Source organism: Nelusetta ayraudi, unplaced genomic scaffold (genome assembly GCF_046127955.1).
Source record: "Nelusetta ayraudi isolate G7.1 ecotype Tasmania unplaced genomic scaffold, CSIRO-AGI_Nayr_v1 ptg000083l, whole genome shotgun sequence".
NCBI lineage: Eukaryota > Metazoa > Chordata > Actinopteri > Tetraodontiformes > Monacanthidae > Nelusetta > Nelusetta ayraudi.
Genome location: NW_027466133.1, coordinates 172,501 through 196,818, shown reverse-complemented (window position 1 = coordinate 196,818; position 24,318 = coordinate 172,501). Strand labels below are relative to the sequence as shown.

Sequence of the window (24,318 nt, the reverse complement as noted above, 5' to 3'; positions counted from 1 at the left end):
TTGGATGAGAATTACAGTTATTTAAAAAAAAATTTTTTTTTTTTTTTTTTTTTTTTGCGCAATTACGGTTTAAATAAACACGATACCAGAAGGATAACAGTGCGAATGCGGCTCCTCTACAATTAAAAACCATCTGGTGTTTAAAATGTTGGTTTGAACGCAGGAGAGGCATGCATAGGTTAATGCTGAAATAACAGCGTGTTAATACCTCGAAATGGGAGAAATCTGGACGCCGCTTATTCGAAGCCACGGTGATGAAGTCAGACAGTTCGGATTCGTTTTTAGAAAAAGTGCACGTCTATTTTTCGTTTGCTGAAGAGAGTGTTGAACACTGTTCAACAATTAAATTGTTTCCTTTTAAGTAAAAAAAAACTGACAAAGTTGATTTCTTTCCCTGATTTTCGTGCAACGAACAATTTAGCAAACTTGATTTTTGCCTGTTTGAAAATGACGCGATTCTTTCATTTTTCTGTTTGGAACGAACACGTTGTTGCAACATGCGCGTGTACATGTACACATTTATCCTCGACGAGGATTAATGGGTGTTTTACTTATTGATGTAAATGAACGATCTAACGAAGAGCGCTCACATTAAAAATAAATAAATTTTTAAAAATGCAGAAAACCAGAGTGGAAGGACCACGCCTGTTTAAAATAGCGCCAATCAAGATAAAACTGGCGCAATGATCCGAGTGTCGAGGGCCGCTTCAGACATAATCCCATCCAAATAAACCAAGATGCGGGAGAAGAAAGCCGGAAACTCGAGCATCATTACAGAGGAGCGATCACATAATCGTCCCAAACAAAAATCCGTGTATTTAACGGGAGGCCGTCTTTTCAATTCAATTCAAGGAAAAACAAATAAACGTGTTTTTCAAACAGTTTTTTTTTTTTTTTTTTTTTTTTTTTTTGGGGGGGGGGGGATTCTGCAGCAGGTCGGCCTCGTGAACTGAAGGGGTTACACGTCGATAAATAAGAAACGTGGACCCGTGCTGCATGTCACGGAGGTTGGATTTGATGTCGAGGCGCTCTGTCATTTGTGTTCGCCTGCAGCTCCAGATCCTGGTCCCTGCTGCTGCTGCTGCTGCTGCGGTGATCTGTGGAGGAGCTGCAGCTGCTCCGCAGAACTTCATCCTGCGGCCTGCAATTTCACCAGCTCTCTCGCTTCTCATTTTAACATAAAAAAAAAAGACATTTTTCTTTTTTTGCATGTTGCACACGCACATGCAGACAACAGCAATCTCGCATGTGTTCGCTGCTTGAATCATCATTAATTTTCATTTATTTATTGAACGCTTCATGTATCACTGTTGGTTTATTTCTTCTGTACGTTCTGGATTCGTCAGTTCCTGGTTTTTCCCTCCCTGAATTTCTCTATGGCTTATTAAAAAAAAAACGAGGCTAGATTAAATTACTTAGGAAAATAAATATATATATAAAGAGTAATTCCAGAATGGTTTTTAGCTACACAATAAAAAGCAAATATTTTAACCATTGCGATTAGAAAATTATAAGCTTCCAAATTTGTGATTGACTGTATTATAACAAGTTTAAAAATACCTTTAAGCCTGCAAAATAATGAGATGCATGTTTTTTATGCTTGCTTGATTTGCACTTTTCTCAGACAAAGGATTTCTCAGAGGCTCAGCTGAACTCATATTAAAAACGCCTTTAATTGGAAAAGAAAAAAAAGAAAAATAAAGGAGTCCAAAAAACTACACATCACAAAAAAGAGTCGGTAAAAAGAGTCTTGACTTGAGTCTTATAAAAATACGATTCCAGGAGACACACACGGCAAAAATAGGAACGAGAGTGAAGAAAAATAGCAGAAAGGGGAAAAAAATACTGAAATGTACAGTTTGTGTCAATGTTTGACTCAACAATTCAACGTAAAAAACCTGAATAAACACGTGTGTTGTTGATTTGTGTCTCTTCACTGAAGTCCTTCAAGACGATAAGCACGCACTTGAACTTTAAATACCGGAATCTAAAAAAAAAAACCAAAAAACCTTCCCCCCCCGAATAGAATCTGCACCCCAAGTCCTCCTTCAGTCGTTGCATCAGCTGTTGCATCATGTGGCTCTCAGCTGAGCAACACACCTGCATGAAACCCCCTTGAGAAGGTACGAATGAGCAGACCCAGCAGGACTCCGGCCTGCACTGCGCTGAGGTAAGAGGTCTGCGTTAAAGGAACAGTGCGCTCAAACTTGAATGAAAAGATTATCTTGTGTGGTGATGGGCGACTCGGGCCTTGAGCCTTTATCCTGCCGGGCCCCCCTTTTTTCTGGAATCGGCTCCCACTAGATGTCAAAGAAGCTTCTTCCACCGCAGCTTTTAAATCCCGTCTTTACTCCGTATTTCTGTCCGGTCTGCTTTGTTTTATCATTGCTCCTTTTTGTGTTTTTATTTCTATTTTTTAACTGGTTCAGTTTTCTTGTTCTTGATCTTTTCTGGAAAATGTATTGGGACCATGTTTGATGGTGATTTTGCACTTTAAATAAACTGATTGATTGATTGATTGATTGATTGATTGATCGATTGATTGTGAGGCGTCACGGCCGGAGCGTCTCTGAAGACGCAGAAGAAGCCAAGCGTTTGATTTAATTGATTCGTTTAAAGAGATGCCGAATCTCCAAACGAACAAATTCAGGTTCTAAAGAAAAAAAGAAAAGAAAAAAAAAAAGTGGAGAGTGGAGAGTGGAGTGTTACTGTGGGGGCTGGGATTGGGCCGGATGAGCTCCATGTATCCGTTTCGTGTTTTTGACCCCATTTGTTTTTTCGCATTTCAAACCGAGGCTCCGGCTTCATCCGCTGTTTAGAGGACGACGAGCGTGACACCGCAGCCGACGATGACTGACGTCTGACTTTTTGGGGCGGTCTGTGCCTTTAAGACCCGACGGCGACCGACGCCATCTTCAACCCCTCACCCTCTCCTCCCAAAAAAAAAAAAAAAAAAAAAAAAAAAACCAACCAAAAACCCCACTTTAGCTCATCGTCCGTGATTACTGTGATTGCTTCCCGAAGAGGCCGGGACTCTCCGGGTATTACCGGCCCCCTGGACCCCGGCGCTCGCTTCCTGTTAGGATGTGCAGAGTCTGTTTGCGGTGTCTTGTGCAGAGTCTGTTTGTGTGCGGGCGGGCGGGGCGGGGGTCTGACGGCGTGTGTGTGTGTGTGCGTAGGTGGACGATGGACGAGGAGAACGAGGTGCGGGGGATAGGGGGGTGCGCTCGGTCGACGACCTCTGAGGAGAGGAGGACGGGGGTCATCTGCGGAACTTGCGGAAGGGCCTGCTGCTCTGGGCTTTGTGGTGCGGCTTGGAGTAGGGCTCCCAGCGCTTCCTCTCTGGCGGCTTGTTGTAAACGTACGCCGACGGCCCCGAGAAGTCGTCGGGATTCTCCTCCATCATCTGCAGCTTGGCCTCGATGGCGCGGATCTTGGCACTCGTGCTGGAGTGAGACAGGAGGAGGGGGAAGAGGAGGAGGAGACGTTTTAAAGAAGAAGAAGACTGACGAGGAAGTATAGCTGATGGTCGGCGGAGGGGAAGAGGAAGAAGAGCAAGTGTGCAGGGGAGGGGGGATGGGGAAATAACTGAGTCTTCATGAAAAAAACATTTCAGGTGAGAAGAGGATGAACGGGTGAGGGAGGGAGGGATGAGGGAGGAAGGAGGAGGAAGTGTTGCAGTCAAGACGGCACCGACCGAGACCAAGACATGACCAAGACTTTATATATGAAAGAAAAAAAACAACAAAGCAGAAAAAAATGGCCAGTATCTTTTTTAAAATTCAAGTTTGCTTCTAAATGGAACAGCAACATCTCTTTTCAGCACGGTGTCTTTTCATCATTTTCTTTCACAGTTTGCTGCTTTGCCAACTATTTTGAACCATTTAAAAAAAAAACAAAAAAAACATTGCTTCATAAAATTAAAAAATAAATGAAGCAGGAATAAGGGTCTGTGTCACTCTGGGTGTCACAAACAGAGCGTAAAACAGCAGAGAGTCTTGACCGTTCTTGATGAAAAATCTAGAGTCTGCCCGGTCCGAGACCAGACTGTGTAAAAATCCCTCGGAGTTTGAGACGAGACCCTTAAGACCAAGACCAATCTGGAGTACTACAACACTAGGGGGTGGGGGAGGAGGAAGAGGAGGAGGAGGTGGAGGAAGAAGAGGAGGAGGGGGTGGTGGAGGAGGTAGAGGAGGAGGAGGATTGTTTGCAGGAGTGTTTGTATTTTCCCTCTCTGTTTCACTTGAAGTTCATCCGGCCAGAGTGCCGTCTTTCCCTCAGAGCGCGCAGCAGGCCACCTCGGCGAGCCAGAGAGGCTGTTTAGCATCCCGACGGCGGGCGGGCGAGGCAGCGAGCGAGTGAGGGCAAAATTGCGGGAAAACGTCTCTTCAGCAAAAGAGCTCGACACTCGAGCGGAGGAGGAAGGAGGTTCAGGATCAACCAGCTCCAGTTCATCAGCGGCAGTTTGTCAGCGGAGGAGAGGAGCAGGAGGAAGGGAGTGCGTGTGTGTGGAGGGGGATTAGAGAGCGGGGGGAGGAAGAAGAGGAGTCACCTGATACCGACCTGAGGTGGTTTGTTGCGACGGGGCCTTCGTCTGCTGCGCTGCTGCACGACGGCTCCAGACTCTGAGGCATCGCCTTGTCGTTCCGGAAACCCTCGAACCTCTGACCGGCGAACACGAGATGGACACACACACACACACACACACACACACACACACACACACACACACACACACACACACACACACACACACACACACACACACACACACACACACACACACACACACACACACGGATGGATGGATGGATGGATGGAGAGAGACGGCAGAGTAAAACGATGAGAAGAAGCAAGAAACAACAACAACAACCGTCCGGTCAGAGAAGACGAGAGAAATGACAGAGAACATTGAGGAAATGAAAGTTGTTTTAATTTGCCCCAAAATCCAACCTTTCTAATTCAGTCATTCATTTATTTCTTAATCTGACGCAGCCGAGAAAATACTAACAGAAGATTTAGCCCTCTGTTTACAGCCTGCTGGTCAACGCCTGGCTGGGGGGGCGTGGCCACTCACTCAGGTCAGGGCGGGTGTCGGTGCCTCTGGTCGTGACATCACAAAGGGCTGCCTCCCTTCGAGATGGTGTGTTTTAACACAGAGCACCGAGAGGAAGGACAGGGCGACTTTTCTAACTGCTGAGCAGCTGAATGACACAAATTCCTAAATAGAATAATTGGAATATTACATAACGGGACCTTTGGAATGATTAATAAATAAAAATGTTAAAAAATCTCACAGCCGGCAGCAAATTGCATCTGAAGTGTGGCGACCAGTCTGACTGGAATTTCCTCTGACGTTGAAGACCGACTGAATGTGGGATCGGGCATTAACGACCTCTTTGCCTTGGAAAAACATCTCGGTGCAGAATTTGAGACCACGAGAAAAAGGAGAAGAAGGAGGAGGAGGAGAAGGAGGAGGACAAGAAGGTGTCTGCCAGACATTTAAAAAAACTAAAATAAAACAAAAATCAGACCTGCCGACCAACACGCACAGCTGCTGGCGGCCGAGCCAAACCACAGCTTCCTCCCACAAACATCAATATTACACCGAGGTAACGTGGCCACTTATTCTCTTTTTTTTTCTCTCTCTCTCTCTCTCCCCCACACACACAACCACCTTCCAAACATCTGCACCAGCCCCAACACAGGACGCTTCCAACCTGCAAAAAAAAGGAGAAGGACAAAAAAACAAAAGGAAAGAGTCACAAAAATGATGGATGACAAAAAAATGAAGAACAAATGTAAAACAATGACAAAAAAACAACAACAAACGATCCTGAGGAAAGTTTGAAGATTGAATGGTTTTTCTTTCATTTTCATGAGTATCTACATTGTGGATTGTCACTCAAGGCATCAAAACTATGAATGAACACATATGGAAAATGTATTTAACGAAAAAGTGTGAAAACGCTCAAACAAGTTTGTAGTTTAGATGATCCAGAAGAGCCACCTTTTAGAACATATTTGGGGATTTAACATGTTTTTTCTTTCGCCACATCAATATCTTGGTCATATATTTGATGTCTTCGGTGTGTGCCTACGGAGTATAAAGTAGTAAAGATAAAGAAGAAACAGGCGTGTCCAAACTTTTTGACTGGTGGTGTATATGTGGGGAAAAAAAAAAAAGAAGAAGAAAAAAAAAAAAGACACACACAAACGCGCGAAGCCCCGCCCCCATTATGAAATAAAGAAATAAATAAGACGTAACGCCAGGAATAGGATTAAAACAATGAGCACTGCGGCGGCCAGGACCCTTCCCTTCCACCTATTCCTAATGGCACGTCGCTGGAATGTACAGACAGCAAGTGTGCGCGGGGCCAACGGGAACACGACGATCCCGAGACACCCAAAGGTGTCGGGAGGCTAGGGGGGTGCAAAGGGGTGGGGGTGGGGGGGCTGTTTAGTCGCAGCGTGCAGCCCTCCGACCGATCCCGCAGCTTCCTCAAGAGCGCAAATAAACTGTCTGACCGACACGCTGGAGGGTTTCCGGGACGGCGTGCACAGCCTCCACTGCCAAACTGTCATATTGAAAAATGAGATTCAAAATAAATCAAATGGATGAATTATTAATAAAAGCAGAGAGCAAAATAAGAAAGGGCCGCAGATGTCGGCGAACAGTTTCCAAGTAAATGGTTCAACAAATGGAAACAGAGTCGTTTCCTCTCATTCCAACTGGTCCTGACTGACTGACTGACTGACTGACTGCATCTCCATGACACCTAGAATTGCGCCAGAACCTAAATATCACGATAATAAACTGGTCATGGAAACGCCTGAACTTCGAAAAACCTCTCAAACATTGGATCTCTCCGGGTTCTGCGGCTTCCTCCCACACTCCAGAACCGTGCACGTGAGGTGAATTGGAAACTCTAAATTGTCCGTAGGTGTGTGTGTGTGTGTGTGTGTGTGTGAGAGTGCGAATGCTTGCTTGTTTGTCTGTGTTTGTCTCTATGTGGATGCACTTGTCCGGGGTGTCACCCCGCCTTCGCTCTATGACAGCTGGGAGAGGCAGCAGACCCCCGCGACCTTGAGCTCAGGAAGAAGCGGGTATTGAAAATGGATGGATGGATGGATGGATGGATGGATGGGTTGGCATGTTGGCCTTTGTCCGTCCTACTGGTGGAGGTTCAGCTCGTGCCAAAAAATCCCCCCCGCTCCTTTGTCGTGTCTGGCCATAACGACAAGCAGCAGAAATGGCCCTGAATGTCGTTATGACGGGTGAATGATTTATTCTAGAGCCTCAGGAACGACCTGTTGAGTGGTTTTATTGTATTTTATTATATTATCTGGGCTCGGGCCAAACTGCAGCAGTGGCCCCCAGTTTGTTTCCTCAGAAAACACGCGCATTCTCCTCAAAGGGAACCTGAGATGGCGCAGCCAACAAGCTGCTGCAGGCGGACAGACGGCAATCCAAACAATTTTTATACCCCCCCCCCCCAAAAGAAAAAATCCTGTAGCGCTGATCCTGATTTGATCTCATTCTACACCCCACCCCCAACTTCATTTCTTGTTTAAACGGATCGATTTCAGACGTTTGTTCTCCTCTCTCTCCTCGGAACCTATTTTTGACTTTGGCTCCCGACTCATCCGTATTATGACACCGACTGGCCGCTCCGATCCAAACACTCCGGGAGGTATAAACACATTACAAACGGAGCCGACTGGAGTCTCACAATGGTTCCCAGTAACAAAAGCTATTTTTGGGGGAACTTGTGTGCGGAGCTCGCTTACGGCGCTGCAACTTATCCGACGACGACGTGTTGCCTCAGAGGCGGCGGCGCTGACCCTGACCTTCACACACGGTGCATTTCTGAGCCTCTGAGTGTGTGTGTGTGTGTGTGTGTGTGTGTGTGTGTGTGTGTGTGTGTGTGTGTGTGTGTGTAGGGCGTGATTCGTCTCTATACAGGATATCCCTTCACCCGCTGCCAGTAGGCTGTCTATTGTTAAGAGATCCCGACTGCTCTCCGTCAACTCATGCTGCAGTTACGCAAAAATACATACAGAAAGTCGATTACTATTATTTTTTTCAAAGCGGTGATATTTTTCAGCGACTCTGTCCGCAAAATGTCAAAGTTTTCCTTTCAGGCCAAAATCACTCCTCGCCTCAAACGGTGACCGGGCTTTTGCTGTCCATGCGCTGGAATTCACTGCCTGGGGATCTCAGGCAGAGCGACTGCAGTGTCTGCTTCTGAATCTCTTCTTCTTATTATCATTATCATTATTATTATTATTAAGACTCACTCTTATCGTTTGGCCTTCTCCTCTATTTTGAAAGCTGTTTTAATGCCTTGGGTTTATTGTTGTTCTATTGTTTTCATGTAGTTTCTCGGTTCTCAGGGTTGTCTGAATGATTTTACAGTTCTCATTTTATATGTGAAGCACTTCATACATTTTTATTTTTTAATAAGTGCTATATTAATAAAGCTTTTATTATTATTTGGGGCTGTCAGCATAACGCATAATTCACAATTAGTTAAATACAATCCACAACGCTCTAATTTTTTAAAAATTGCATTTCAAAATTAAGACTTTTTGTCCCTTTTGCTAACCTGTAGTCGGGTCCTCTGGATGATTTTTGCTAAGAAATACTTTACATTATATTTACATCAAAAGCAAAATAATAGAATTTTACACATGCAATTCAAACCGTGATTAATCGCAGTTAACTATGAGGATTCTACGATTAATCCCGATTTAAAAAAAAAAAATGTTTGATAGCCTTATTACTACTATTATTATTATAATTATTATTATTGTCACATAAAAAAACAAATAACACAACGTGCGGAGTCGTCACTGGACGGAGAGTGTGACACTTACCCTCACCTGTGCATGTGCCCAGCGCACAACCAGCTTCTTGGACAGCGCCAGCTTGCCGTTCAGACACTGGATGGCCCTCTCCGCCTCCTGCGCACACACACACACACACACACACACACACACACACACACACACACACACACACACACACACACACACACACACACACACACACACACACACACACACACACCAGGACGAGGATGGGAATATTATTTCTATTATTATTTTTAGTTGACAATCACAATTAAGAAAAAAGAAAATCATCCTCGCTGATTGCAATCGCTGTCATTAAATAATTACGCCTCGCTGCAGGGAGGGAGGTGGCAGAAACAATGGCGGCTGATGGCGAGCCACTCGGCCTGCGTGCCGATGGGGTGAGATGCCTGCCTGGCTGCGTGTGTGTGTGTGTGTGTGTTCCGTCTTTGTGTGTTTGTCGTGCGCTGGAGAGGTGGCGAGGAAAAACATTCTTCTGCCTAATCAAATAAGTGGCTTTGATCTTACATTATATTAATAAAGTGCCGCGTGCTTGCTTGTGTGTGTGTGTGTGTGTGTGTGTGAGTAAGATAAACACACACTTCCTCTGTTTAATCCTTTTGGGAGGGCTTCATGTCCCACTGACAGACACTAGCTGTGAAACTAGATGCTTATCACAACACCCCCCTCCCCCACCACCACCGCACCCCCCTCTCCCCCCCAGCCCCTCCTCCTCCTCCGGACTCTCTCCAAAACAACCTGTGGCGCTCAGCTGGCTTTTTATCTCTTAATTAATTCCTGTATTTATTTATTTAAAGCTTCTCCTTTTATTCTGGTCCACTTTAGCTGCAGCTGCCGACTTCTTAAGGATGTGAGATAAATCTTCCATCGGCCACTTGAGTCCGAGGAGCATCGTTACGCTTGATAAAGGGGCTGCTGGCTATAGAGTTTAAGGCTCCATAAAAGTGCGTGTGTGAGCGCTGTGCGTAAATGTTGACATTTATTTTAAGAAAGGGAGACAAAACAAATCAAAACTCCCGGCGTTGGCTCGTGTTGAAAAGTCAAACAGCGCTGAGGTTTGACAACATGAGAATATGTATTGTGGCTTTTCTTTTATGTTTCTAACAACTGCTGCGGGCCGCTTTCTGGCTGCGAGTGAAATAAAAAAAATGTGACTAGCAACGTGTCTAAATCCACCCGACTCGTGACAAGCGTGGAACGACTGTGTGGGGAGATTAAAAACAGAGAGGACGGACGACCTCTTCTCTGAACAATTCCAAAGGAAAATGAAGTGTGAAACTGGGGTTAGTTGACAGCTTCCTGTGGGACTGTCTGTAAAAGTGAAGGGGGGTGGGCGGGGGGATGGGGGGTACTTCTCACTAAAGACCGATGACAACTGGCATCACGTCACATAGCATACAGGCCAGTGCAGGGCAGTGCAGGGCAGTGGCAGGGCAGTGGCAGGGCAGTGCACGCACCTCTCTGGTATTGAAGTTGACGAAGCAGTAGCCCCTCGGCTGTCCCTCCAGAGGCCCCGACTTGTGGAACAGGAAGTCAAACTGCTTGACGTTGCCAAACTTCTCCAGCAGCTTCACCAGGTGGTACCTGCCGGGTGGGATAAACACACAGCGGTGGGTCAGCGGAGCAGCAGGAGCAGCAGCAGCGACTTCACGCCTCGCGCAGACGAAACTTGTCTCCGATCTCCTCATCTCCCCGCCGATGTTTTTTTCTGGAGTCGGTCGCGTGTGACATCTGCTGCCGCCGCCCTTGTCTAATGGGAATGACAGCTGTCGCTCGCCGACACCTCCTTAGCAGCAGGCCGGCGGCTGCGGCGGCCAGGTGACAGTAAATCTCTCGTCGAGACAATGCCAAGGATACAGTAGCAGGACAATGAGGGAATAAAACAGAGGAAACCTCAAATCCCCCCTGAGCTGCCAGCGCCGCACAAACAACATCCACTCTGTGTGTGTCTGCGTGTGTGTGTGTGTTTGTGGCGGCTGTACAGTGTGTGTGCGAACTTATAAGTGTGCTCACTGAAGAGCTATGCAGGGGGGTGTAGGTCGTTTTGTTGTGTGACAGATCCACCGATCGGAGGTCAGGGGTCGCACAACGCCATGAGCTGTAGTGGTCAAAATAAATGAAAGCGCCGCACCGACGCAGATAAGGCGCAGATTTATACAGATTTATAGCTAGAATCTTACCTTCAGTGGACTGCTGATTTCATCTGATCTCACGATCAATCTTGCACATTGGCAAAAACACAAACACACACGCAGACACAGACACACACCAATGAATGTCTGCATTCAGCAGCAGGACGTGAGAGAAATGAGTCTTCTTCCAGTCGAAAATGCTCGTACGGTGGGAAATCATTTTGTTCTTCCCTTTTCTGAAGAACTCTAGTTTGCGCAACCAACACAATGACAAACACATGATGTCATTTCGCATTTGTGGATGTTGGATGGAGAGCATGAGGCCAGCCGGGGAGGACGGGGGGGAAAGGTGTGTGTGTGTGTGTGTGTGTGTGTGGATGCACGACTCCCCGGGGGGCTTTAGGCCAGGGAGAGTTTCTGCTTTTCCCAGACAACACCCTTCTGCAAGGTGGAAGTGGCTCCTGCTGCAAAACACTCATTTACAAACGGAGCAGCACAATGCGAGTTCATCATTGTTCGCCGCAAAACGCTCTACTGTCAGAGTGTTTGAGGGAGGCACCAGTCCAAAAAAAAGGGGGGCTGCAGAAATTTAAGTCGAACTAAAGAGCTCAGTTTGTGCACAACTGATCTCAAGTATGGAACTATTACTATTAGTATTATTATTCTTGCTTTAATTGTGGCATACAGGCTGTATGTTTTATATTGTTGTGTGTTTTGTATTTCAAGAGACTGGAAGTCTGATCTTTGTTGGCGAAGGTGAGAAGGCCGGAGCAGCTCTCACTCCCAGACGTGTTTCTGGACGGCGAACCACAATGGGCGGGCTGCTCCTCCTGGGGGCCGTAAAAGCTGCCGGAGGAAAGGGGCGGCGGGGACGGAGGGGGGCAAAGTTCAGCGAGGGGATGTGGACGGCGAGGTGAAAGGTGACGGAAGAGGAGAAGAAGAAGAAGCCAAGATGGCAGAGAGAGAGGAGGCACCAGGCCAGGTAGGAAAATAGAGACACGAGCGAGGAAGCAAAGAGGGAAGGAAGGTCGAGGGAGTGGAGGGGCAGATGTGGCACCGAGCAAGATAAGAGAGAGGTCCGTTTGCAGAGCACACGTCGCTTCGGGTCGGGGTGGGAGGGTGGAGGTTGGGCGAGGGGCGTGGTCGAAACCAAAGGGGATTATTACGATTCCGTCGTGCTGTTTATCAAAAGACGAGGCGCTGCTGTGTGGGGAAGATTAACGTCAGAAAAGGAAGCAAAATGGTTTCCTGTGACTGCAGAGAGCTGGAGAGACAACAGAGAGGAAAGCAGATGATGGACTGCCAGAAATGATGGAATAATGTGTTACGCATTTTTCATTGTGAAATTTAGGTTCTCGGTCGATTAATTAATCGTTAATCGATCGATAAGGTCAATCAACTAACGATGAGTGAATGAATCCATCATTTGCATCCCGAGTGGAAACACCTGCAAATCGCAACTGGACTTTGTCGGAATTTTTTAGAAATATCGCTTTTATTTTGCGAAAAAACTGTCATGAGGACGCAGCTTCTCACGCGCACGTACACACACACACTGACTGACAAGCCAAAAGCAAGAGAACATGATGAAAGGTGCCGCTGCACCTGCAGCGCTGTCTGCACCAGAAACATGGCTGGACATCAGATTAATGCTCATCCAACATCTGCGAGGATTATTTTCTAATGGCGAGAGGTTAAGAAATGACTTGCACGCGCCAATGGACAGAAACCAGAGCTCGGAGAAAAAGAAAACGACGTCAAGGTTGCAAGCAATGCTTTGCAAACTTGTTAATTTTTACAGATGCTGAAATGTATTGCGGCGGCACTAAAGTGCCGAGTGGTGGGATGATGGGAAATGCAGTTTGTGCCGTCCTGTGAACGTCATTTGACTTTTTCTTTTTAATCTACGCTTAAAATTTGCAAAGGAGGAAGAAAGAATTGAATTGAAAATGACAATCACCGTGAGCCGCAGACCAGATCTAGATCCAGACCCCCCAGCCCTGTTCTCCTGCTGCAACGCTGCAACCCTGGAGCTAATTAATCTTCCCCAATCAGCGCCCAGCATTTCTCTTGTTTTCCCTGCGCTGCTGTGAAGCGGTGGGCTTTGTGTGCGGAGAGGCAGAGCAGAGCACGGACGAAAGGGGAAGGAAACGCCTGTCTAGACGCCCACCAGGGCTGCAGCCCATACATTCTCCAGCAGGCCCCGCAGGCACAAACGCACACAAACACGCACACACCCACCCTGAAAAAACCACCATGTCCCTGCGTGCACGGGATGGGGGGATGGGGGGCAATGGGGGGAGGGGTTCACATGTGGCGCACGGAGATGATGCAAAATGCTGCAGGGCGCGAGAATGAAACGTACAGACACCACAGTGTGTTGAATCCTGCACCACGGCCAGCTGCCATCCAAACACTGCGTGTGTGCTTAACACCCCAAAACACACACGCACGCACGCACGCACACACGCACACACAGTTCCAGATTGACACAGACTGAGTAAACAGCGCAGGTGAGTGAGGAATGATGGCTGCTCCTTAGCCGAGCAGGTCTCCACGCCTCGCTGCCTCTCTTTCACACACCCAGCCCTGTCTGCTTAGTCTCAGCCTGCAACACACACACATGCACACACACACTAATAAATCAAAAATCCACACACAATGCGTCACCTCTCCGTGAGGCAGAGCCAGGCACGTTAAGGAGCAACACGTCTGGCTCACGACGTGGAGGAGCGGGAACGGAGCACTTGGCGCTGCTGGACTGAAAACCTTGACGATGATGTTGTTGTGTTGTTGACCAGCAGGTTGTAGGTTTGATCCCCGGCCATGCCAAAGACTGTACGATGGTACCCATAGCCTCCCTGCTTGGCACTCAGTATTCGGGGGTTGGAATTGGGGGGCAGCTGTAGCTCAGAGTGGGCTGCGAATTGATGATCAAAGGTTTGGCTGTAAAAATCCCGGCTCCAACTGTCCACATGTCTGAAGTGTCCCTGGGCAAGACACTGAACCATAAATTGCTCTCAATGGGGCTGGCAGGGCCTTGCATGGCACTTTGGGGTACCGTGAAGGTGCTGGAATAAGTGCACCGCATAAGTACAGCCCATTTACCATTCAGATCACCCAATGTTTGATTTTGATTGACTTGATTTCAGTCAAGTGTTATGTTGTCGCTGGTATGAATGTTCACAGTTGCAACCGACAGTTACTTTTAACCCCGTGACCGTCAGTCAGACTAATTTCGGTGAAAATCTTCTTTGTGTGAACAAATACTCACTCCGTGATTTTGGGGTCGATGTTGCCGATCCACAAGCGGTTTCCCTCGTGGGCCACGCTCTCAGCGATGATGGAGGCGTTCTCCACGGCCCCCGCTGCCGACGACATGGGTGCTCTGCTGTGCAGGGAGACAGATGTGGAGGACTGAGGCACGGTTTGCATATCACACATATGTTACACACGCGATATATACTGCGTACACGCATGTGATACATACACAGTGTGACCCGGTAGGCTACAGCATTCTTCTGGGTCTGATCACAAGCGTGGCTTAAATCTGTATGCTACAGCAATTAATACGCACAGAAGAAGGAGAAACTAGGCAGAATTCAATAGGACTTTATTTGTTTCCCAGAACTCAAAAAGAATAAACTCCTTTTTCCTTATCTTATTTTTGATGATTGTGTTGTATTGTAATATAACCGTCCTAATACTGTTGCTCTTTACTGTTGTAGTTGACCAACTTGTAAAGGTACTGTGTCTATAACAACTGGCAGGGGGACCACCAATGTAAACCAGCCTCCGGCTGAAATTCGATACAATTACATCCCTGCAAAATGGGGTGCTGCACACTGTACTCTTGGAAAATAAATACGTTTGAAATTTAAACGTCTGAGAAAGCAGTCGCAGCAGCAACTACGACTTGTCGGTGTGTGCTTTGAGTGCGTGTGCGGCTCCAGCCCTTAACAACTCGGCAGGAGAAACAGTGAATTTGATTCATTTTTTTTATGCGGGCATTCTTTCTGTCTACCGTGAAACGTCAAAAAGGAATCGCTGCGTCCCGACCAGCTAACGTTAGCATTGCTAGCAGCGGCTCGATCCAGGAACAGTTTGCAGGAGTGCCACATTAGGCGGATTTACCGCGTTTCATCGAATTTAATGAAACCTTCGCGACCCAGGCGATGGAGCGTTGAGTAACTACACGACTCTCGCCACCAAATAGTTAACCGCGCGTTTGTGTTCGTGCCGAGCGGCTAGCAGTTAGCGATAACGGATATCATCACGTTACCTTTTCGATCCGTCAATGTACCCTTTCGATGGCGTCTGAAGTCGTCAGTTTAGTCGGCCTCCTATCCCACTATTGGGGACGACTGATTGCATTGCGTCAAAAATTCATACTTCCGACGTCAATTTCAAATTTACGATTCCAATAAATCTCAAGAAAAGATTTACAGGCTCAGGTCTCAAACGTCCGCTTGTTGTCTGACAACAATGGCGCGGGATGATGACGTATTACTCAGCCAGTCGAGTCCCGAGGAGGCGCTTGTTTTGATGTTGAGCATCTACCGGTTCTGAGACTCGCCAGCAACACCCTGTCACGTTTTCAAACGAGAGCTCACTCCACCGGCGTATGCAGTAAAATGAATCAAACGGGTAACCGAGAAGATGTTGTCGTGTTGTAATGACGACATAGATGTCAAACGAGTTGCAGTTTTCTAGCTAACATGCATTTGTAAGGACTGCTAGCCTGAAAGTAAGTATGTTGTTTAATGTCATTCAGATTTAAAAATTGCCTTTCGGCGAGATGCAGTTGCAATCGGTTGTGATAGTTGTGTTCCCAAAGTGGTTTTTAAAATGTATCGAAGTCGTGTGGAGTCCCCCCCCTCCTGCTTGTGGGGGCTAATCGTGTGCCGTGGAAGCCATGCACCCCGACCTTCATACCTTGAATACGAGTAATTAAGTTTTAGCTCAAAACCCCCTTCTGATGCGTGCTCTCACGACTCAGGTTAGTGATGCTGTCAAATAAGAGTTTATTGTAATAACCAGAAAGATATGTCTTATTCTTATATTCTTCTTAATAACTCTTATTGTCTGGTATTCCCATGTTTGTATCTTTATTTGTTTTTTGTTTTTCTTTTAAATATAGATTTATATATATATATTATTTTATTTTACCTTTTTGGACAGTGAAGGACCAAATCTGACAAGTCAAGTGATCACGAGCTCTCCTTGTTTATGACCAAATTACACATCGAAATTTCTTTGTTGATTGAACGAAATGTTTAACATGAATTACAAATTACAAAAAAAAAAAAAAAACAACAACCCTGAAATAACAGATTAACGATTTGAAAATTGGAATTTTGCACACAGAAAACCTTTTCTTTCCTTTTTTTTACCCCCTGAACAAGCCCAAAAACAACCATCAAACATACATTTTCAAAATAAAGTGAGATTTTGGAAATGCTGCTTTGTGCCGCAGCACAATCAGATACTCGGGATTGTCTGCTCACGGTGCACAGAGCAGGTTGAGCGATCATGCGGGCTCACCAGCTGGCTCTGGCTGCCAGAAAGAAAAAGAAAAAACCCAAGAGGTGTGTCTGCAGCTGCTCCTGCTGCACTTTCCAAAATCCTGAATGTGCAGGATGTGAGGCTACAGTATCCCACGGAGCACCTGCACATCGCTCTTTCTGCTTGGCTACCGCTCTAAGGAGATCCGTCAGCGTCCCACATCGGAGCCTCTTTGCTCTGCAACACTTGCGCCGTATCAGATCAGCCTGTCAGGAAACCTTCCAGCCATGGATGCCTGTCATGGGCTTTTATAGTCGGAGGTGTTGGCCCACAGTCTAGCCTAAATATTGCGAAAAGATCGTGTTTGTGCTTTGGTTAGTGCTTGAGCCTGTGTTTGAATGGCTCGGCCGCAGCAGACTTTAAGGTATTGTAGCTGGATTAGGTGGGATTTTGCAGCGCTGGGAGAGTGAAGAACCTCCTAAATGATGCATTAAGAGCATCATGCAAAGTGGTTTTCAAAATAAAATGATATGTGAAACAATTAAAATGGAAGGGTATTTTTGTTTTGTTTTTAAACATTTTGATACAGGCACAACTTCAGGGTGGTTTTAAGCCTTTGCGGGAGATGGAGTGAGAATCCAGGGCTTTAGCCTCACTTACAACATTTTGTTTTTCCTTTTTCCCCCATAAAGCTCTTCCTTTTTTTTTTTTTAGGCCTCTGCAGTCTGTTATCTGGCGCTTTGATTTGTTTATCCCCACAGTTTCAGTTTTAAACACTCTCAGCAGACAATAGAGGACGTCCGTCAGGCTGCAGCAGCACCGCCGGCTCTTCACAGCCACTGACTGTGAAAGACGGGCTCTGACAGTGTGTGTGCGTGTGTGTGTTCCCGCCGAGGTTCATTGACGCGGCTCACACTCGGCAGCCGGCCTGCGCGGTGGGAGGTGGTCGCACTACAGAAAGAAGGAGCGGCCCGTCGCAGATTAAATAGTTCCTCAGCTGGAATGTCCAAACAACTTTGGCCGAGACATTTTTCTGTGAATAACATAGGGAGAGAGAGAGAGAGAGAGAGAGAGAGAGACAGAGAGAGAGAGGGAGAGAGGGAGAGAGAGAGAGAGAGATGCGTAGAGTCAGGATCACTTGTTCTTTTCATCTTTATTTATTTAATAAAGCCATCCATCCTGTACTTTGATTGTTGTGTAAAAATATGTTCAATTGAAAGATTTCAATCCAATTTAAACATTCAGCATTTTTCTAATGTCATATACTTTTTGAAACCATATTTTTTCATGTCAGGTCAAGGCCCCGAGCACTGCCAGAGGCGTCCTTTATTTTTTTTTGAATGAAAGTTGGCAACACTAAAGTCCACTGTGAGAATTGACGTATTTCATGTGATTAAAAGAAAAAAATCAAATCAGGATTCTAACCGTCTGTTTCAGATCAATAATCCGTTTATGATTTCCTTGTCTTTATTTGTCACAAGCAAATTATAACCATAAGAGACCATCCGCCTCCAGTGCCATAGTAGATTGGAGTATGTCTACCTCCTTCTGGCCGATATGAGTCATTACCTCCATATACTCTGCACGTTGTAGACTAAATCCAAAAACCTTCTCCTCCTCCTCCTGACAGTCATGGCCTTGAATCACCTGACCCTGCTGCGGCCGCTGCTCCTGCTCCGACAGGTCCGTCCTGCCCTGGTGGCCGCCTCCAGGCTGCAAGCGCCACTTTCCCACCCCCCCGCCGCCACTTGCAGCAGGCTCTACGCCACCAAGAAGGCGAAAGGTCAGAGGGGTTCAGCTGGCGGGAAAACGAGCTGCGCTGATTAGATGCTATTTATCTTTTCATTCCCCCTCTTATTTCTCCTCCTCGTCTCTCCCGTCGCGTCTCCTCCAAGCCAAGACAAAGGGCCAGGCGGCGAAGGTGAATCTTAATTCGGCTCTGGTGGAAGACATCATCAGTCTGGATGAAGTCAGGGCCGACATGGCGGCCGTTCTCAGCGCCCTCAAGGATGACTTCACGCGCAGCCTCAGCATCAGAACCTCGCCAGGTGTGCTTCTCCCCTCCTGCGGTCTGGGTTTGTCTCCTAGTAACCCCCGAAACAAACACATGCACCAGCGGTTTCACCCACTGGCATCCCTGCTCTTACCTTGTGCGTGCTGAACGAAAATAATGAGTCATCATTTTTGGATAAATAAACTAAATGAATCAAAATTTTCTTTCACGTCACAGGACATTTCAGCTTCTTTTTTGTTTTGTTTTGCGAATAAATATATATATATGTTTTATTTGTAATATCCCCTAAATAGTAGGAAAAAAATCTTGATTTAATTATTGTCAAAAGAAAATACAGAGCATGCATTAACTTTTGTTACTATTTGAATTAGTATAATTATTCGTGCAACTCTTGTGACTTGATTTTTCTTTTTAAAAATACGTCATTTAAAACCCATTAAAACCAGAGCAGCTCGATTTAATCCAACAAATCTCCGACCACTGCTGCCTCGTATCTACCTGACAGCGCGGCAGACCTGCACCGTGACCCCACCTTGACTGCAGGTTGACCTCCAGCTTCCCAGACTACATCCAGGTCCCGACCCCACCCCCCCGCCCCCCGACCTTTGGCTCCTAACGAGCGGCAGCAGAGCTCCGGGGTGAGGGCAGTGGAGGGCTGGATAAGGCTAACTCCTGAGGGATGGGAGGGGGGGGGCTTCAAGCCAGACTTCCAAAACTTCAAAACCGCCTCCTGAGCTCCGCACTTGAAAGCGACATTCGATCTGCGGCCTGAGCTCCTTTGTCGGCGGTTAACTCCCTGAAATGACTTGTTCAATCTTTGCTCATTAATTCGAACCGTCTTCTCCTCCACCCATCCCCCCGTCTCTCTCACTCTATCCTTCCTCCCTCCATCTTTTCTCTCTTTGTTACCCCTCGACCAGTCCCGGCTCAATGTTTGGGCCTCACACCTTCTACCGATCGCTGGTCTCCTCCTGCGTCTCCTGGAAACATTTCTTCGCTATAGTTTCCCTCCTCTTCCCCCCATCCCTCCGTACTGCCACCCGTCTCCTCTGTGAACCCTCCTCTCGTCCAACCGTCCGTCCAGCTGCGCGGTCGTCCGGCCAGGCAGCCGGGACTCGGAGCTGACAGCGGAGATGAGATGCTGGAATGGAGTGACGTCAGCTGTCTGAAACTGTGCGAGTGTGTTCGCTCCACTAACCTCTCATCTGGCTCTCATTAAGCTAATCTCAGTGTGTGTGTGTGTGTGTCTGCGCGTATGCATGTACTGATGAATACCTACTGTATTATGTGTGCAGGCCCGCTGCAGTTTAAGCTGGAAAATGCAAAAAAAAACAAAAAAAAAAAACCTCTACGAAGTCCTCAACTTCTTCTGCCCACACATACAGTGATGTCACAAAGGGCACCAATACCTCTCATTCCAGGGGGTCAGTGACCACGCCTGCAAGCCAGGTGTTGGCTCCGCCCACTGAGACGGCCTCATCTGCGCCCCCTTCTAAACAAACGCCAAAGTTTCAGCAGGAGGCTGCAAACAGCGGGCTAAATATGCCGTTTTCAGAAGATCCACTCTAAAGAGGAGCGACTGCTGCTGGACTTTCATCCCATCTTGGTTGTGTCGTTTATTTTTAACCCCTCCTGCATCTCACCTCTCATCGTCGCCTTTTTCTTTTCTTTTTCTTTTTTTGATTTTTCTGGCCCTCGAAAATCAGATGATAAATTGGTCGCGTAGAGAAAATTACACCGTTGGCTCGCTTCCCTTTTCGCCCTACTTTTCCTGCACACGCTTACACATATACACACACACACACACACACACACACACACACACACACACACACACACACACACACACACACACAGCACACGGCAGCGCCGAGTGGCTGATGTAAGGCAGAGGTGCAGAAGAAGGAAACGAGCGTGTCTGAGGTTTGCCAGGCGGAGGGACGGTCGTCGGCTCTCGTCGTCTCCTCCAGCCTGTAGACGATGAGGGGGGGGAGGGAATGACAGAAAGTCTGAACAGCCTCTGTGGTCTCCTTCAGCTCCTTTATGTCTTTCTTAAAACCCTTGAACGCAGGTCCGTCAGTCTGTCCATAGTGTATTTGTCAACCACCGAATGCATTTTATTTTACTCAAAAAAAAAAAAAAAAAAAAAATCCAGTTGTGTGTCAGACCTGTGAATCCAAATTCCAAGCTGTTGTTTGAAACTTTATTCAAAATCACCGCTGCGTTTTGTGAATAAATTGGGGGGTAAAAAAGAAAAAAATCAACGTGATGTGTTGTTCTGATCTGAGTTGTTGTTGTTGTTGTTGTTGTGTAACTGATAGGCGCTCTGGATCACATCGTGGTGACCACTCAAAGCGGGAAGTTCCCCCTCAACCAGCTGGGTCAGATCTCCATGAAGTCGCCCCAGATCATCATGGTCAACATGAGCAGCTTCCCCGAGGTAAGACCATCTCTCTCCCTCACACACACACACACACACACACACACACACACAGGTAACTGAAAGTTTAACCAAAGAAGAAAACAGCAGTGTGGAGCTCGGACAGATAGGCGGTGAGGGGGTTGAAGTGAGCCTGAGCAGAACTCTGGCTGAGTGAAACCCGACCGGGACCCGCGGCTTGCCTGCTAATTGATGGATCACTCGCAGCGCCCTTTGTTCTGGGGGTGAAAGATAGCAACGCAACGAGAGACCCTAAACTCTGTGTGTGTGTGTGTGTGTGTGTGTGTGTGTGTGTGTGTGTGTGTGTGTGTGTGTGTGTGTGTGGTGCGTGTGTGTGTGTGTGTGTGTGGTGCGTGTGTGTGTGTGTGTGTGTGGTGCGTGTGTGTGCGTGTGTGTGTGTGCGCGTGTGTGTGTGTGTGTGTGTGTGTGTGTGTGTGTGTGTGTGTGTGTGTGTGTGTGTGTACGTGCGTGTGTGTGTGTGTGCGTGTGTGTGTGTGTGTGGTGCGTGTGTGTGTGTGTGTGTGTGGTGCGTGTGTGTGCGTGTGTGTGTGTGCGCGTGTGTGTGTGTGTGTGCGTGTGCGGGATGTGCTCACGTCGACGTGTGAGTCGTCGCAGGGAAGGAAATGACCTCATGTTACCCCCAGGTTAGGAAGGAACGGATTATTTTTCTTAATTTTCTCTCCCTCTTTTCCACCACTGTACTAATCAGAGCGCTGGAGCCGTATTTTGTTTACCGGAGAATTTATTTGTACCTGACAGTTTTGGTAGGTCTGGAAAATCTAAATGTGATCTTTGGAAGACGGAAAGAAAGAAGGAAAAAAGACCTGAAACAAAACAAATATGCACATTATCATATTTAACTTTAGCAAACAGTCGACGGATTTGAGGCGCTGCAGACTGAAGACGCTCACCTGCATGTGATCACATGGTTGCGGTGCAGCCGCTGCAGTGGTTCACCGTGCCGGCGCATCAGAAGTAATAATGGTAATAATAAATACTGATATCATGCATCATGATTTATTTTTGTTTTTTTGTCTAGAAAATCTGTAAATTGCCGCTTTATTTGTGGGTATGAAAACTCAAACTTACACCTGAAGACCCGTCATCAGAACCAAACAACAACTTCCACTCCTAATATGGATTTCTTTTTTTTTGCTCAATCTTGCAATTAAGCAACCACATCCTACAACGCATCACATTGTTTCTCAAAAATGACAAAAGATGACTAAAACTACTGTTAAGGAGAAAAATGACTAAAACTAACGACACATCTTTTTCCCCTTTTTTTTTTATCCGTTTTTTGCAACACATCTGCTCAGTTCAGTGAGTCAGTTTTTCTGTCTTCCGAATTGAATGAAGTTCATTCTGTCTTTTCTTCCAATTATCTCGTTGGTTCTATTATCTCAGACTAAGATTTTTAAGGTTTTTTCATTTACCCGACGTGTTTGGGCGTGTTCTTCCGCCTTCGTCAGAGTGTCACAGCACACGGCAACATCATGTGACGCTGCTCTGACGACGGCGGAAAAAAACTCCCCAACACGTCGGGTAAATAAAAAAAAACTTAAAATCTATGTCTGAGATAACAGAACCAGCGAGCTTATGTCTCCATCTACCTCCTGGATGGATCAGGATCTTCAGCCTCTCACTGGGCGCCTTTGATTCCACCAATCTCCGACCACACACACACACACACACACACACACACACACACACACACACACACACACACACACACACACACACACACTAGCCTGCGGTGCCCTGCGTTAGCCTGGTCCCACACAGAGGTGAGTCCTCGCCACCCGCTGCTAATCGGCTTATAATGATGCCCATCCATTACCAGGAGTTCTCGGACACCCCCCCCCCTGTCAGCCCCAGTCCTTCATCGTTGTTTTTTTCCCGCCGTTGGTTCGGAGCGACCTTGACCTCGAGGTGCAGGGGTCGGGGCGTTAACCTCGCCGCTTGTCCGCAACCTGTTTTCCCCGCGACTGTTTTCTTAATCACGCTCGAACCCGCGGCCGCATTCCTCCGTCTCCGCCGCCCAACTCTTCTGGCTCTCAAACCAGGCCGTCCGCCGTTTGATGTGAAGCTTCGATGTAATTTCTCTTCCTCCTCCAGCACATTAACCAGAACCTCCACGGACGGCTCTTTCTTTTCTTTTCTTTTCTTTTCTTTTTTTTTTTTGTGTTGCTTTTCCGGTAAAGCGCCGGTCGCGATCCTTCGGAGGGAGGAAACGCTGATGAATCTGATGCCGAGAGCCATCAAACATAGGTATGGGTGGAATCGATCAGCCGACACTCAAAGGGGAAGCGGAGCGGACGGCCCCGGATGACTTCCAACGAAAAAAACAAACCCCTCGCGGATTCATTTAATATGCGCAGAATGCAATTCCCTTTTATCTCGCTGCCATTTCTTATGGTCCCGGTGGAAGAAGGCCAGGAGGAGCTGATGGGGGGCGTGGGGGGTCGTGTGTGTGTTTGCATGTGTGTGTGGGGGAGGTGGGGGAGGAGGGGGGGTTAAGGAGCGGGACGGGAAAAGGAAATGTTTTGCACATTTGCACACTTTGTAAACCCGGCTGGGGGAATTGTAATGCGGCTGCAGAGTTGGAGCGGAACTTTGTTTTGACTAATGTAAAAAAAAAAAAAGAAGAAGAAGAAGAAGAAAAGAAAAAAAATGTTGGCCTCCGTTCGGCTCCGTGTGATGGATTCGCAGGATGCTGTTTTTGATGTTTGGACCGCAGAACCCACATGCAAGTTGCCGCTGAATCGCATTAAGGCGCAAACTCCAAGGAAGTTATTCTACTGATGTCATCAATCAGTGAGGAGGAGGAAGAGGAGGAGGAGGAAGAGGAGGAGGAGTCGACCTCAGCTCTTCCACCTGTGTTCTGTTCAGCCATAACACCACGGATGTCTTATAAGAACTGGATACCGGACTGGCAATATGGCGGCAAGCCGATTTTCTTTTCCCAGTGGCCACTCGAGGTACTGCAGCAAACAATCCTGAGGGCCCAAAAAGTGTTTTTTCCCATAGCCCGAAATACAAAAATAAACGCCTTTAAAACAGAGAGGCATGATGGGAAGTGACACCAATGCCCATAGACCTCTATGGGCCCAGTAATGTGGGTTGGGTGAGCAACTACATCGAAATGAATGGGCCGCCATCTTGGACTCTGGGGGCCTGGCTGACACCCTAACGTGCGCGCACACACACACACAAGCACACCCTGGTCTTCCTCTTCCCTTTAATTAACGTCACCCTGCAGAGATTACAGACGCCATTCTGGGGGAAAACTGGCACGGCAGAGAGCACAGAGCTAAACTGCTGCAGACTCTCCCCGACTTTCACGGAAA

General features: G+C 47.1%; 2 protein-coding genes across 7 annotated transcripts in view; one reads left to right on the top strand and one right to left on the bottom strand.

Moving 5' to 3' along the window:
* Window positions 1-1,654: 1,654 nt before the first annotated feature.
* rbm18 (RNA binding motif protein 18) lies at window positions 1,655-15,518 on the bottom strand. 5 transcript variants are annotated; one of them, XM_076044793.1, is made up of 6 exons: window positions 15,292-15,513; window positions 14,284-14,400; window positions 10,335-10,461; window positions 8,881-8,967; window positions 4,564-4,664; window positions 1,655-3,446 (listed from the first exon to the last, which is right to left on the bottom strand). In XM_076044793.1, the coding sequence occupies exons 2-6, from the start codon at window positions 14,388-14,390 to the stop codon at window positions 3,263-3,265; spliced, it is 606 nt and encodes a 201-aa protein (XP_075900908.1). In that variant the 5' UTR covers window positions 14,391-14,400; window positions 15,292-15,513; the 3' UTR covers window positions 1,655-3,262. The 5 variants fall into 5 exon arrangements, 3 of the variants coding, with proteins under 3 accessions (XP_075900908.1, XP_075900909.1, XP_075900910.1); XM_076044794.1 differs by having other exon boundaries at window positions 14,284-14,397; XM_076044795.1 differs by having other exon boundaries at window positions 8,887-8,967; window positions 15,292-15,512.
* A 95-nt stretch (window positions 15,519-15,613) lies between these two features.
* mrrf (mitochondrial ribosome recycling factor) overlaps window positions 15,614-24,318 on the top strand; it is a 13,406-nt gene continuing 4,701 nt past the window's right edge. The window contains exons 1-4 of one of the 2 annotated variants that reach the window (XM_076044790.1): window positions 15,614-15,756; window positions 18,145-18,297; window positions 18,410-18,562; window positions 20,850-20,968. In XM_076044790.1, coding sequence (XP_075900905.1) covers window positions 18,147-18,297; window positions 18,410-18,562; window positions 20,850-20,968 — 423 coding nt within the window. In that variant the 5' untranslated portion in view covers window positions 15,614-15,756; window positions 18,145-18,146. Of the gene's footprint in view, window positions 15,757-18,027; window positions 18,047-18,144; window positions 18,298-18,409; window positions 18,563-20,849; window positions 20,969-24,318 lie in introns of those variants that run through there. The other variant, XM_076044791.1, reaches the window with a different exon arrangement.

What these genes read in the sequence shown, in the direction of transcription:
- rbm18 (XM_076044793.1), bottom strand. Translation starts at nt 14,390, where the DNA reads ATGTCGTCGGCAGCGGGGGCCGTGGAGAACGCCTCCATCATCGCTGAG. An exon ending in TCAACTTCAATACCAGAGAG is followed by an intron (nt 8,968 to 10,334) that starts GTGCGTGCACTG and finishes GTGTGTGCGCAG; the next exon opens with GAGGCGGAGAGGGCCATCCA. An exon ending in GTCGCAACAAACCACCTCAG is followed by an intron (nt 3,447 to 4,563) that starts GTCGGTATCAGG and finishes GTCTCACTCCAG; the next exon opens with CACGAGTGCCAAGATCCGCG.